Source organism: Emydura macquarii, unplaced genomic scaffold (assembly GCF_026122565.2).
Source record: "Emydura macquarii macquarii isolate MOO-44397 ecotype Brisbane River unplaced genomic scaffold, CSIRO-AGI_Emac_v2 contig_1002, whole genome shotgun sequence".
Lineage (NCBI taxonomy): Eukaryota > Metazoa > Chordata > Testudines > Chelidae > Emydura > Emydura macquarii.
In genome coordinates this window covers 1,229,193-1,244,912 of record NW_027131139.1, presented here as the reverse complement: position 1 = coordinate 1,244,912, position 15,720 = coordinate 1,229,193, and the positions used below count along the sequence as shown (strand labels likewise).

The following is a 15,720-nucleotide window of genomic DNA, read 5'->3' as shown; positions in this document are numbered from 1 at the left end:
GGAAGAAATGTCTGGCCGAAATTTAGGGGCTGGATTGTAGTGTCTCTAACAACGAGGAAAGACTGAGAAATCTGGGATGCTTGAGGAGCGCCTTCGCCTGAATGGAGTCGAGGTCGGCTCCTATGAATTCTAGCCTCTTTATCGGTGTAAAAGTAATCTTTTGTTCATTGATTTGTAGGCCCAGATTCTGAAACAGGTCTAGTGTGGTTTCAGTGACTCATTGGACCTCTGTGAAGGACTGTGCCCTGAGAAAGCAGTCGTCCAGGTAAGGATAAATCACGATGTCTTGAGATTGTAAGAGGGCCGCCACTACCGAGAGGACCTTGGAGAATACTCTGCATGCCAATGAGAGGCCAAAAGGGAGTACTCTGTATTGGTAGTGGTCTTGGCATAACATGAACCTGAGGTAACGTCTGTGGCTCGGTATGATCGAGATGTGAAAATATGTGTCTTGAAGGTGAGGGCCAAGAACCCATCTCATTTTTCTAATGCTGAAATGATCATTGATAACATGACCATCTTGAACTTTTGAGTCTTGACAAATTTGTTGAGTGCTCTGAGGTCCAGCATGGGTCTCCAACCCTCTTTTTTCTTTGGTATCAGGAAGGAAGAGATGAGCACTGGTTCTATGGCTCCTACGCTGAGGAGGTGGTTATCTCCTGACGTAACAGGCTCTTGTGAGAAAGGTCCCTGAAGAGGGACAGGAAAGGGTGACTGGGAGTGGGGAGGGAGGAGAAATGGATGGATCCATGTCAGATGATCTCTAGCACCCATTTGTCGGAGATTCTCTGTTCCCAGGTGCTGTGGAATAGGGCGAGACGTTCTCCAAAGGGATGGGTGGAGTTTTCCCAGCATGAAGTGAGAAGAGGGCACCTTAACCAACCTGTCAAAACTGCCTCTTCGCGGTGGAGGGCTGAGAAGAAGTTTGCTGAGATCCCGATGTCTTCCACCCGAGGAACCTGGGTTTCTTCGTCTGGGGTTCATATGATCTCTGTGCATATTGAGATGGACATTGGGATGAATGTTGTGAGTGAGGCTTGAATGGTGGTGAGGGCTGTACTTTTTTTTTATACCCAGATTATAGATCCCAAGAGACCGAAGAATGGCCCTCAAATCTTTTAACATGTGAGAGAGGCATCAGTCTTTTCAGCAAATAACTTCATCCCCTGAAAGGGAGGTCCTCCACTGTTGTTTGGACCTCCTTGGGGAAACTAGAAAGATGAAGCCACGAGGCCCATCTCATCACAATGGCAGTTGAAATAGAAAGTGCCACCATGTCAACTGCATCAAGTGCAGACTGGAGAGATGTTTTCGCCACCAGCTGGCTCTCATTAACCAAGGCTTTAAATTTGACCTTGTGTGAATCAGTGAGCTGTTCAATAAAATAACTAAATTTCACATACTTATCCCACAAGGCTTGATAGTATGGGTGGCTGAGGAGTAGGTTTTCCTGCCAAACAGGTCCAGGTGCTTCCAGTCCCGGTCATAAGGGGTGGACTTAAAGTGGTGTTGGCAACCTTTAGCGTTAACTGCATCCACAAAGATCAAATTGGGAGGCGGATATGGTGGCGGCCTTTAGTGAGAAGAACATTGAGAAACTTAGGTCTTATTGCTCACTTTCTGAATCTCACAACAAAAAGGGTGGTACATGGCAGAAGACTGTCAGTGAGCCAAGGGCTCTGAGTGAACTTGGTACCAGGGCCCCGGTGCTGAGCAGAGGAAAGTCCAGTGCATCAGACACTGAAAGATCTCTCACGCACCAGAAATCTGTTGGTGCAGAGGGCATCAGTACCAGCGGCGATGGCCAGTGCCGAGAGGTTTATACCGACTGCCAGAGATATGGATCTGATAGCAGAGTCCATTAGTGCCTGTCGTATCATTGGCGGTACCGACATTGATGACCGCACCAGTGGAGTCTTCCTTGGGGCGAATCTTCTATATTTCTCATGCCCTGTAGTTCTGATGTTTCTTTGCCTTCGACCATTGGGTCTTTAGGCATTCCGACTTGCCCTGTTGGTTAGGTATCATGCATGCCCTGGGTACCAGACTTAGATGGCTTCAGTGCTGTCAGTAATGATGATACTGACAGAAGTGGGGATTGTTTTCAGCTCAATCAGAGCTCGCTATGTGGACTCCCTGACCATTTCTTAGAGACCTTACATGATTGGCTCGCAGGCATCTCTCTGAGCTCACCTCCTTTCAAAGTGGAGGATTGCGGTGAAGCTCTCACTGGAATTCCAGAGGTTGAAGGACTGATTCCATGAGTAGGAGTTTGAGTCTCAGTTCTCTGTCCTTCCTGGATCTGGGCTTCAGTTGCTGACACATGCCACACTTCTGTGGAATGTGCTTCTCTCTTAGGCAGTGAATGTACTGTGAATGTCCGTCAGTCACTGGGATAGATTCCTTGCAAGGGAAGCACTTTGTGAAGCTTGGGGAGCTGGATATACCTTCGTCTCAGCAGGTCCATAGAAGAAAGAAAAAGAGGCTTCAAAAGAAGCTAAAATTAGCAATTCTAAGAGAATTAATGATCCGCAAATGGATGACTCTAGCACTGTCTCTAGCCAGGAGCAGTTGAGAAGAAACTGAGGAGGGATTGCCTGAGCACAATGGCTGGGCTCCTGGCAGGCAGGGAGCAGCGCATGCATGATGGGGACGGACTGCTACCAAAGTTCTCCGACGAGCAGAGCAGGGCAGGGCCACAGACACCTGTACTGTGAAGCACTCACAGGGACACTACTCGAAGAAGAAGTAGAGTCAGTTGGAAAAAAGGAGTAACTGGATCCAGTATTGTGGGGATTGAGATGTTGACCTCAAGTGTCTCATCAAAATGAGTGTACTGAGCTCCCTGAGTGCATGGGGGCAGTCTGCATTGGCCCTGTTGAGGGGGTTGGCAGAGAAGGTCTATGCCTGAACCCCCTGCTCGTCCTCTTCTGGTCCTGTCTGTCTGGGCAAAGTACCGGCCAGTCTGTTGGGGCCTATAATGTTTCCTGGATACTGCTGGGGTATAAAGTATGAGAGATTTCAGGCTCATCTTGGAGTCCTGAAGTCCTTGGAGTGTGGCATCTGTTTGCTCTGAAAAGAGTGAGGACCCTTCAAAAGAGAGATATTGGAGGATGTGTTGTACCTTTGGGGGAAACCTTAAAGACTGCAACATGAGCTTCTGCGCATGGTCACTGCTGCGGCCATCGATTTGGCCGCAGAATCAGATGCATCTAAGGCTGCTTGAAAGTATGCCCTCACCACTGTTTTCTCCTCCTCAATCAGTGAGGAGACCTCCTGTCTAGCATGCTGGGGGAGCAAGTCCTTAAATTTTTGCACAGAGTCCCACATATCAAAATCAAAAGAAACCTGATGAGGTTCAGCAAGGATAAGTGCAGAGTCCTGCACTTAGGATGGAAGAATCCCATGCACTGCTACAGATTGGGGACCGACTGGCTAGTCAGCAGATCTGCAGAAAAGGACCTGGGGGTTACAGAAGACAAGAAGTTGGATATAAGTCAACAGTGTGCCCTTGTTGCCAAGAAGGATAACAGCATATTGGGCTGCATTAGTAGGAGCATTGCCAGCAGATTGAGGGAAGTGATTATTTTCCTCTATTCGACATTGGTGAGGCCACATTTGGAGTACTGTGTCCAGTTTTGGGCCCCCCACTACAGAGAGGATGTTGAGAAGTTGGAGAGAGTCCAGCGGAGGGCAACAAAAATGATTAGAGGGCTGGAGTACAAGACTTAAAAACCTCTAAAGATGGAGATTCCAGCATCTCCCTAGGTAACCCATTCCAGTGCTTCACCACCCTCCTAGGGAAAAACTTTTTCCTAATATCCAACCTACACCTCCCCCACTGCAACTTGACACCACTGCTCCGAGTTCTGTCATCTACTACCACTGAGAACAGCCTAGCTCCATCCTCCCTGGAACCCCCTTTCAGGTGGTTAAAGGCGGCTGTCAAATCCCCCCCTCATTCTTCTCTTCTGCAGACTAAACAAACCTAGTTCCCTCAGTCTCTCCTCATAAGTCTTGTGCTACAGCCCCCTAATCATTTTTGTTGCCCTCCGCTGGACTCTTTCCAACTTCTCCACATCCTTTTTGTAATGGGAGGCCCAAAACTGGACAGTACTCCAAATGCGGCCTCACCCATGCCGAATAGAGGGGAATAATCACTTCCCTTGATCTGCTGATAATGCTCCTACTAATGCAGCCCAATATGCTATTAGCCTTCTTGGCAACCAGGGCACACTGCTGACTCATATCCAGCTTCTTGTCCACTGTAACCCCCAGGTCCTTTTCTGCAGAACTGCTGCCTAGCCAGTTGGTCCCCAGTCTGTAGCTGTGCATGGGATTCTTCTGTCGTAAGTGCAGGACTCTGCACTTATCCTTGTTGAACCTCATCAGATTTCTTTTGGACCAATCCTCCAATTTGTCTAGGTCACTCTGAATCCTATCCCTACCTTCCAGGGTATCTACCACTCCCCCAGTTTAGTGTCATCTGCAAACTTGCTGAGGGTGCAATCCACCCCATCCTCCAGTTCATGAATGAAGATGTTGAACAAAATCGGCCCCAGCACCGACCCCTGGTGCACTCCGCTTGTTATCGGCTGCCAGCTAGACATCAAGCCATTGATCACTACCCGTTGAGCCCAATGATCTAGCCAGCTCTCTATCCATTTTATAGTCCCTTCATCCAACCCATACTTCTTTAATTTGCTGATAAGAATAAGTGGGAGACTGTATCAAAAGCTTTGCTAAAGTCAAGGTATATCACATCCACTGCTTTCCCCACATCCACAGAGGCAATCGCCTCTTCATAGAAGGCAATCAGGTTGGTCGCGCGTGACTTGCCCTTGGTGAATCCATGTTGACTGTTCCTGATCACCTTCCTCTCTTCCAAGTGCCTTAAAATGGATTCCTTGACGACCTGCTCCATGATTTTTCCAGGGAGGCCGACCAGTCTGTAGTTCCCTGGATCCTCTTTCTTCCCTTTCTTGAAGATGGGCACTATATTTGCCTTTTTCCAATCATCTTGGACCTCCCCCAATTGCCACGAGTTTTGAAAGATAATAGCCAATGGCTCTGCAATCACATCAGCCAACTCCCTCTGCACCCTCAGATGCATTGCATCTGGCCCCATGGACTTGTGTGTGTCCAATCTTTCTAAATAGTCCTGAATCTGTTCCTTCAACACTGAGGGCTGTTCAGTGGAAGACCACAAAGAAACTCCAGATGCTGCAAAGAGTGCTGGTGGTGATTCGGTAGCTGGCAGTTTTCCTTCTGACCCCATAAACAGAACAATACTTAGAATCCATAGAATACCTTTGGTCTGAGGACCTCAAAGCATTATTGAAAAGGTCATTATCATCATCCTCCATTTTACAGATGAAGAAACAGGCACAGAGAGGATAATCCTATATTAGAAGAATGTTAGTTAATTTAGGGTTTCCTGTTTGAGATACCTAGACCTGTTTTTCAAGGGGGCTGGACGCTTCCATTGAGAACAAGTGGAATCAGCACATTTGGAAAAAGTTCAGACTATAGGTCTATCAACTTATACCCCAAGGTTAGAGGACTCCTGACAATTTGGGCCCAGCTGAGTTTTCAGTAGCAGAACTGGGAATAAAATCTGGGTCTCTCGTTCCTAATCAGCAGGCAGAACTATCCAGCATGATGCTACGAAGCATCGTGCTGCCATGAGTTCTGTCTTTTGGAAGAGACATAAGACTAGGGACTGCCTCGTTCCAGTAATTAAAGATACCATGGCACCTTCCAATGTAAGCAAATTAAATTCCTCCCAACCAGAATCCGTCCCCCTTCAAGTAGCATTGCCATGCACTGGTAAAGTGCAGGGTGCACTCAAATCCAGGGATGACTGCATTTCAGTCTCGGGTGAAGTGATTCTATCAACATTTTTATACTGGCGCCCATCAACATGCCCAAGTTCCTCCCAAGAGTAAGAACAATGGTCTCTCCACTGTTGGACTCCAATGGTCTCTCCCTCTCTCTCCCAGGGCTGCTGGCCAAGGCAAATTCAGAGGTTTTTGTTTGAGTTACTGACTACAGAAGAGCAGGCGTGTTGGCAGGAGAATGAGTATTACTGCCAGAAAGCCTGGGCAAAGGCTTTGCCTTTCATTCTGAAAGCAGCAAGGTTGGTTGACATCTTTACTTTGAGCTTGATGTTGACGTGAAGTGCAGATCATCATGGTGAGACCTGAATCAGACGAGAGCTTCTGGCCTCCTGCTGATGGAAGAGGAGGTTTTGCTGCTGTGGCGATTCAGGGCAGAACTGAAGGGGGCTCTCAGGGCCGTAAATGGTTAAATCCATTTAGGTACAGAAACCCCTGAAAATGGGAGCTGTTATGCAGGACGAGGGAATTCTTCAAAGTGATCCTCAGGCTTATTTGGGTTCTGCTTCACTAAGATGCCAATTCTAGGCACTGTGCAAGCTGGGCAATGGAGTCTGTGATGGGCTCATTCCACTCACCACTGGACTGGTGCCTCCTGCTGGGGATTAACTCCACGTCTGCATTCTGTGCACTCTCTCTCGCAGTTCCCCTGTAGCCATTCTTGCAGCTGTCAGGACCTGTAGCGTCCTCTTCGTGACTTGGACCTCTCGCTGTGTCACTGTCCACGTGTTCCCCCTTCCAGGGGAAGTTTGGCTCCTTAGTAGTCCAGCCACTTTCCCAGTGGCGACTGTGGTCATTTGTCCTGCCACTTCCCCCAAGGCGAGTGAGAAGGAGTGGGAAGGGACCAAGGCCTTCCCACTACTCTGGATCTCAGCCCAGGGACCCTGTGGATCACAGCCTTCTACTGCTGCACCTCAAATTCCTCTCCCTGCTGCTGTCTCCCTGAGCCACTCTCTCCCCAGGCCTAAGCACCTTCTTCACCCGTCCTCAGGGCCTGCCAGTACTACTCTCAGCAGCCATCCAGGAGCTCCTCTGGCTCCCCGGGTCCCTGCCAGCAGTGATTCTGTCTTAGGTGCTGCAGGCCTCTCAGCCTATGAGAAAGACAGCCTTCCCTCCTTGAGCTCCAGGCAGTGAGGGCTCTCCTCTGCCCTGCAGCTCCTTTTATATGGGCCTGCTGGGCCCTGATTGGCTGCATTTCAGTCTCCCTAGGATGCATTTAACCCCTTCAGTGCCAGTATGGGACAGATGCCCCATCACAGAATCGTTTATGTTTGGCATTAAGGTTATGCAGAATTGGGTGCTGTCTGCATACTGCTGGGGCACCAGCTTGCACCTCCTCATTAGCTCTCCCGAGAGCACTGTATGAATACTGTCACAGGCAGTGGTCTCGGGTATTATCGAGATTTTAAGTGAAGGGCCCCCGAGTTGCCATGCAGAGAGGACTACCTAATGAAGGGTGAGTCCTGTGTAGTGTGACCGACTCCCCTCGCTCAGTTCACCATGATCCTGACCGTGTTACAGTGACCAACGGTTTCAAGCCCTTCAGTCAGTACCAATACTCAATGTCTTTGTTACAATCTGAGTCTTTATTCAATACACAATTCCAATGAAAATATAAGAGATAGAAAGAGAAGAAATCCTGAGCAATTCAGGATGTGAGCGATAGGAATGAGTGCCTAAAATGTCACGAGTCCCCCGTTAGTACCTCAGTATCCCAATCGTGGCTTCAAGCGAGACCACTACAATAGCTGGTCCTCTGTTACCTCACTTGCCGCGTTCAACAGCGACCAGTAACAGTCCCTAACTATACTTCTCGTGTTTTATTCCTGCTATGCCTGCTTCCTGCAGATAGTCCCCAGCCTCACAGTAACTCTTAACCGTGTCCTCAGGACGTTTCAGTCTCACCTAGTCTCTGAGCGAAAGACTTTTCCCCTTGAAGCAATCTCAACCGAATCTTCTGTTACTTGTCTAAAAGTATCAGAGGTTCCCTACTTCCACGAACGGCTCTGCCGCTCGGCAAAGAGCCCTTTGGTCAGGAAGGCCACTCCTGCGAGGCCTCATACCTAATCACCGTAGTCAATCGCAATATACTTACTCAATCTTTGATTCTGTCTCAATCGGTCTTTGATTTGATTCTGTTTCAATCTGCTCTGCTCTGTTCTGCTGTGCTTCAAGCGCTGTTTCTCTTCTGGGCGAAGTCCAGAAGTCAAGGGGTCGAGAAGGGGGATGTGTTGACTATCAGCCTCTGCTGTGCTGATTACATCCGAACACACCATACTCCTGACCCGTTGGACTCTGTCTTTTATCTGATGTGGACCTTCGTTGAGCCAATGCTTGGCGTTACTGGTTGGTTAGAATTTTGGTCTAATTAGACTGGCACTTGATGGCTGGAACCAACAATTGGCTTCCATTGGTGCATTTAGCATATTGGTTTGGTGGTAGGCTGCTCATCTGGCTTATTTTGCTAGTCTAAATAAGACGGTAATATTTGCTTAATTTCCCCCTATTTATGCTAATTATATCCTATATACAAAATCGAAACTTAACTCTATCCAAGGAAACAAAACTTATCTGTAGACGCGCGCTGAGAGGGTGACGCTCACACATCTCTCATCCGTTACACTCGGCCGCAACACATTCTATTATTCTACTCAACAAGCAACCATTTGGCTGCATGTGAGCCGGGCGCACAGCGCCGGGCCTCACAAAAACTGACCAGGATGGGGACAGAGCTGAACCATGCAGGCACCCCCCCTCCCCCCATTTCCTGCACCTACACAAGTATCTCAAAGGTACAGGAACAGTTAATGATAGTTCTTTGGGTTTTGTTCAAGAAGCAAGTTCTGAGCCATTTCAGGGCATTTTCATCTACTCCTGCTGGAAAGGGTCAGAGCAGGGCAGGAGAGTTGGGTGATCAAAAATATGAAATGTTGCAGAGATATCAGGCAGCAAGAGCATGGACACACTTCCCCTTTAGCCTGGAGATCACCTCGTATTTCTCCTTGCCACAGCAGACAAACAGATTGAGCAATACATTCGGCAGGTGCAGGGAAATGGTGGGGCGTATGCTCAGGAGACTGAAAGCTAGATGAATGTGTCTGCTGAGCTGGAACAACTGTTCAGACCCTAATGTATCTGCCGGCTGCACTTTGCATAACACATGTGAAAGCAAGTGAACAGTGGAGTGCTAAGGCAGCCAGACTGACAGCAACCCACAAATAGCCAGACAGACAAGTGGTTGCACCTGAGGATGTCAGCATGATGCACAAATAATGATCTGTGCACACACTACAGAATTCGGTCCTGCGCAAGTGAAGTGAATGTAACTTCTGTTTTAAAACCAGCCTCTCTTAATTAGCCAATTCCCTTTATTGGCCCAGCAAAGAAGTTCCTGAAGGAGTGGATTACTGTGGGATCAGGGCTGTATTTTGGATGAAGTTATATCTTTACAGTGAGTGAGTTTATGGAGGCATGAACTGCTGTTGTACTGATGTTGAAGGGCAGTACTGCTGATGTGCAAAGTACATGAAAAGAAACTTGGTTACACACAAACAAGCTGCAATATCCAAGTTTTAACATACAAACCACAGCAGGGTACTGTAGCTATTCTCTTACAAGCACCTCTCATTTGGACACATTTTCCTTCCCACATTCTTGCAGAGAAATAAGATGCCTGAGAAAAGGTTAGGAAGAAGCTGGGGCCTAGAAGGCTGGTCCAAAAATTGCTGTTGCCCTGAATTACTGCACCACTTGCCAGTATCAGGGCATGAAGGATGCAGGTGCTGGGTCAAAGCAGCAGAAATGTTCATGCTCCTTTAAATAATTCCTGCTGTTCTCCCTGCACACTTCCCTCTCATTCTTAATGCATCCCTGCATCAGTGCCTTAGCCTGTCTTTTCATAGTGACTTTCACTTGCGCTCCTACAACTGGCACATCTACTCAGAGTCCCTATTCATGACTCTGTGCATTGCCAAGAACCGACCCCTTTCTGCTCCTCCCTCTCCCTGGACCTCACTATGTAAGGTTCCTCTTCTGCAGATCTAGGTCCACCTACCTCCCTGCCAGCTCTGAGTTATCAATACTGAAGGAGTGGATGCTACAGTATAAAGCAAAGGGTCGAGTTAAGAGCAATCTTCAGTTCACTCTTTGCAATACCAAGGAATGCCAGGAACGCAGAGATTCCAAGTCAGGTTCATACCCCAGTGCCCACTTGGAAGCCACTCTCCTTGAACTACAGAGGCTACGGACACATTAGAACTCAGATACAACACTTGAAAAGGTGTGGTAGAGGTTCCACCATGATATGGGAATCCAGATCAGCCCTTCTGGAATATTTTACACTGAAGAGCTGCATACCTGCTGTAGAGAGTCCCTCTTGCACCTATTTCTCCACTTGCAAACTAGCTCAGCTGCTATCTCTGCAGCAGCGTCCAGGTGCTAGGTCCTCCAAAGAAATCTTGAGATCCCAGCAACATACCAGGCACTACCTGCTCCGGCTCTTCTTTGCTCTGGTTCATGTAGTTCTCAGAATCTTTTAGCACCTGACTAAGCTGCAAGGTGCTTCTGTGCAAGGCTGGGTGGAGCCCTTAGGATTGAGACCTGCACTTTGTAAACAGGCATATTACCTTGCTGAGTAGGACAAACTGCTGCCATCCTGGGCCTCATTACACTGACCCTATAGCCCCTTTATCTTCGCATGGCATTGCTCGCCACTCCTGGTGACACCCCAGTTACTCTGCCACCCGGTCATACGCCAGGGCATGCATGCAACGGTCAGCTGGAAATGATTTCTCCTCTCTCCAGATGAATATCAGAATCCACAAGGCAGCCTCAGGCCAGCTGGCAGCCTGCTTGTAGGATGGTCTCCGATAGGCCAGCGATAGTGTCAGCTACAAGAGTCTTTCAGTGCTGACTCTGACAGTGCCATACTATGACCAGAGGCCATGGGAGGAACACGTTTATAAAATAAAACTACCATCTTTCAGAATGATATAATTTCAGGCAGAGTATACTTTAATGGCTAGAGCAGAGGTCTAGGGGTCATGATTCCTGGGTTCTTTTCTACTTTCTCCCTCTTCATTTAAACATTCATTACATGCATAGTTCCCACCTCCCAAGAGTGCTGGGAGGCTAATTATGTGCAAAGTGCATTGAGATCTTTGCATGAATGGCACCAGGAGAGTTATTTGTATTACCATAGCGCCTAGGAGCCTCAGTCATGGACCAGGGGTCTCAGAACACTAGCAGCTTAACTGTTGTCACATTTTTTTCTATAAAGCATCATTATTTGCCTTGGATTTATAAAGGCTTTGATCTGACCTATGACCTCATGGTTATGGCCACTGGACCATTCTGAATATTCCCTGTGCCATGAATGAGTCATTCCACTAAATTATTGTGCAACAAGCATTCTCTCACCCAACGTCCAGCCCACTTCAACCTCCAGATGGTTACTTAGAGGAGAGCTTGGTTACCGAAGAGACAAGCTCACACCCAACTCACAACTGTTTACATTAGCATGATCTCATGCTTCAACCACTCTCAGCCCCCCAGGAAATTGGTTTGTAGGTCACTTTGCTTCATGTACACGCCAACTAAGCTGCCAACATGTCTGTGGGTATTGAGCTTGGCCCCTCTCCATCCAGGGCAGAGGAGAGCTGGCAACTGCTGGCAGAGGAGAGCAGACCAACAATGAAATCTTGACTTTTAAAAGCCACCACAGCCGCATGCAAACAAATTAAAAGAACAGTCAAGAGTTTCCCCTACCAAAGCCTGCTGCACGCCATGCCTGGGTTGTAGGCTTTCTGCAGCAGGTTGGAAGGGTAGCCAGATGGAAGAGGTCTAACCCCGAGGCCTAGACAACTACTTCCAGTTGGCCTGTGGAACACTACACCCCTCCTGCACTCAGGCTGGGGGAGTGTCTGGAGACAGTTTCTGGAGCAGTATGTAAAGGCAGAGGGGGAGGGAATTAAATTAAGGCCCCTCTCGCTGTTCATAGCTCCCAAATGTCCCTCACATTTAGATCTCAGAAATATCTTAAGCTCAGAAGCATGTCTAGAGTCTCGTTGTGGGAAGCTGTGGAAGCAAGAGCTGAAAAGCCAAAGTCTTTAAGATGCTGACAGACATGAAGCAGGCTCAGTGTGAAATCAGGGTAGAGGCTGGTGAGTTCTCTCAGTCAGCAGAGCTTGTTTCATCAGTCCTCTCTTCCAGCTCCAGCAGCTGTCCTTGATACCTTCCTCTCCATCAGACAGCGGCCCTCCCCCAGCAATTGCTTTGGGAATGCGGGAGATTAGCGGCTGCTGTCTTCAGCTTCACAGTAGCTTTATAAAACCAAAATTTTAAATCTTGATGGGCCACAGATTATCTCTCTGGGTCTGTACAGCACTTGGCACCAGGGGTCTCCGGTCCCTCCAAGCAGGGATTCTCTCTCTGGGTTTGCACAGCACATGGCAAAATGGGGTCCCAAAGAGGACTCTGGACTCTATTATGATCTGTTTAAATACTATCATATGAAGGCATCGAACAAACTGCACTTTCCCATAAAGGACAATAACGAAGGCAGTATCTAAAAATCAGGGTAATGGAGACTAAGTCCTACAGTGCTGTGAAACTGCCTAGCAACACAACACACCGTTCTCCAGGAACATACACAAGGTCTCACTGGATTTAATCAAGCAGGGAGGTAACCCCTGACCTAACTGTTCAGTACTTTGGCTGCTGAACTCATACTTCCTGACTAATGGCTCTTGCTAATGGGGAGGAAGCAGCTTGCCTGCCACCAGACAGTAACTTGCTCTGTTCTCTGCTGTCCCTAGAAATCACAGGTCTCCAGCCCACAACCTTTCCTCTCCCTTCATGCAGCACACACTTTTATTGCTCAGCCAGCTATAAATACAGCCCAAGGTGGGAGGAGCCCCTCAGTGCACTCTTCATATCATTGTTCCTCTTCTCTTAGGGATCAATATTAAGTGTAAGGAGGCAAGAGATTTGCATCTGACCTCCCTGAGTGCATTCTCCACCAGGAACTGCCATGCTGGAACAGACCATCAGCCTGATGCCTGGCTCCTGCCTTGCCAGGAGAGACCATAGCTCAGTATCCCACTTCCTACTACACTGTAATTGATGTATGGGCTCTCTAATCCTGTATTCCACCTCAGTAACACAGCTGCTGTGGGATCCTGCCTCTAACAGAGGCCTGAACCATTCACATATTCCACACTTGCTCTCCTTTGAGCCTTCTGAGCAGTAACAAGTAGAGACTTCTCATGAAGTGGTTTCAGCAACAGATGGCAGGAAGAGATGGAGAATATCTATGCTGAAAAGAGAGGGAAGGAAGTGTTGGATGTGCTAACTTGACAGTAAAATAAGCACTTGCTTGTCCAAACACCCAGAAGACTCCAGCGTTTGAATATAACTTTATTTCTTACCCCTGGGGGAATTCTATGCCACTGCGCGCACACAGAATTCATGTCCTCCTGCAGAATTTTTTTTTCCTCTGTGAAAAATACATTCTGCGGGAGAGGCACTGCAGTCATGCCTTTCACCCACTAGGGGCTGCTGTGGTGTCAGAACAGAGGGCAGTCACTCCCTGGCAGGAACAGCGAACTATAGATAGGGAAGAGAAGAGGCTGCATTTTTCACAGCGCCCTGCCCGTGGGGCCAGATGAGGAGGCACAGGATATGGGGGAGACAGCATGGGGCACATGGGACTGCTGAGGGGCACACAGACTGGGGTCAGAAGGGCTAATGGTGAGGGACAGACTGGGGCGGGGGCTGAATGGGAGGGTGGGTGCGAGTGCAGGGCCACATGGGGACAAGTGGAGGGGATAGCTGAGTGTGGGTGCAGGGACACATGGAGACAGGGGTAGATGTACCTGACTGATTGGGAGAGGCTATCAGTCAGGGTCTGCATGGCAGAGGCTCCCCAACTCCCTATCAATCCCCCCTCCCACTCCAAAAAAAACTTGTTCCATACTTCTCCCACCCCCACTCAGCAACCCTCCAGATTCACTGCCAGGCTTCTTCCCAACAATTACGTCCCTCTCACTCAGCTCCTCCATTACACCCGACTCTCTCAAGCCTTTGCACTGCTTCTGAGGGGTGTGTGAAAATACATTTCTGTATTGTAGTTGAAGTAAATTATTATTCAAAGTTCTGTATTAACATGCCTACAAAGGAATCTATTTGTCAAAAAACATTTCCTGGATCTTGTTTGTTTGTATTGTTACAGACATATTTGCTGATAGGTATTTTGAAATAAATTACCAAAATAATTGAAATGGGTATGATTATATGATATTTTGACAAATAAAATATGCAGAATTTTACAGAAGGTTAAATTAAAAAAAAAAAAAAAATTTGGCACAGTATTCCCCCCCGAGTAATTTCTAATCAATGTTTGTGCAACCCAGACTCACAGTGGGTGGATCCTCTAGTGGCCAGACTACATACAGAGACTAATGAGCTTGCTACTGCCCTGGGGGCTAAAAGAGCTGGACCTTTAACTCAAGCAGCAAGGACTTCTGCTTTTTAACCATTAGGCTCTGGGTTCAAATCTGTGCAGATAACGACCTTGTGGGAAGTGGTTTCAGTGGCTCAAGATCATTTAGCTACATCTTATACTACTTTCAGCTTCTCCCACGCTTACGTCTTCTCCTTGGAACCTGGCCATGGCACCCCTCATCACGCCCTGCCCTGCCATGTCTAGGCATGCTCTCTGAGGCACAAAGGAACCTATGCAGGTTAGCAATACTTAAGGTGACCAGATAGCAAGTGTGAAAAATTGGGACAACAGGTGGGGGGAGGGAGATGGTAATAGGCGCTTATATAAGATAGAGCCCCGAATATCAGGACTATCCCTATAAAATCACGACCTCTGGCTGGTCTAGACTGATCATTGTCTTTCACACATCTGTGGAAATACTCACTTATAACTATCTAGGTAGCAGGGTGGTGTTAATATCCAGCAGACTCCATTAATAAGCAGAGAAAACAGTCCCATACTCTTTGGTTCCCTGAAGAGCTGATATAGGCCTCCCACATTCATCTAAGGCAAGGGTAGCCAACCCACGGCTCGCGAGCCGCATGCGGCTCTTTGCTTATACAAATGCAGCTCGCGAACTGCAAGTGGCTCTTTGCTTTTTGCGGCTCTTTGAGACTGTAAGTGAAATTGACCAGCTGCTGCTGAAATTGAGGCATCAGCTGAATTTTAGGTGGAGGGTAAGAGAAGTGAAATTGACCAGCTGCTGCTGAAATTGACACATCAGTGTGAATTTTCCACAGAGGGTAAGAGACATGTGGCTCTTTGCGATATATACACCTATTTTTTGACTCTTCGTCTCTGACTGGTTGGCCACCCCTGATCTAAGGGGTCTCCTGCCCCCTGAATTCATATGGAGAACCACAGTGCTGCTCCATTTTAGCTCCACCAAGACTGGAGGATTGCATTTATCAATCATTGGAGGTTTGGCATCTTATAGCCCACTCAAGGTCTCTTTCTAAAGCAGCAACTCAGCTAATGTGACAGGAGCAATAGCCTTTGTAAACCAGGCCCTTCTGAAATACGGAGTTTCCTAAACACAAGTTTGTGTTTTCCCACAGAGATCCCGTTCTGATTTGCTCATTGGAGAGAGAAGTCCTTCTTCCTTCACTATTTACTCTTGAGAAACTGACGAAGTTTTACTGAGGTCTTGTCTACACTGCGAAGTTAGGTTGATGGAAGCTGCCTTCTATCGACCATATAAAGTATGCGATTCCACTGCCAGGTCCCATCCGCTGACCTAGCTTGCCGTAAACATGGACTTAATTAATCCACCTCTGCGAG

At 47.9% G+C, this 15,720-nt stretch overlaps 1 protein-coding gene across 5 annotated transcripts in view; it reads right to left on the bottom strand.

Annotated features, from left to right (window-relative positions):
* Window positions 1-15,720, bottom strand: part of WIZ (WIZ zinc finger) — a 135,007-nt gene that overhangs the window by 57,972 nt on the left and 61,315 nt on the right. The window contains exon 1 of one of the 5 annotated variants that reach the window (XM_067544607.1): window positions 7,993-8,611. The exons of the other annotated variants lie outside the window; for them this stretch is intronic. Coding sequence (XP_067400708.1) covers window positions 7,993-8,173 — 181 coding nt within the window. The 5' untranslated portion in view covers window positions 8,174-8,611. Of the gene's footprint in view, window positions 1-7,992; window positions 8,612-15,720 lie in introns of those variants that run through there. 5 annotated transcript variants of the gene reach the window in all.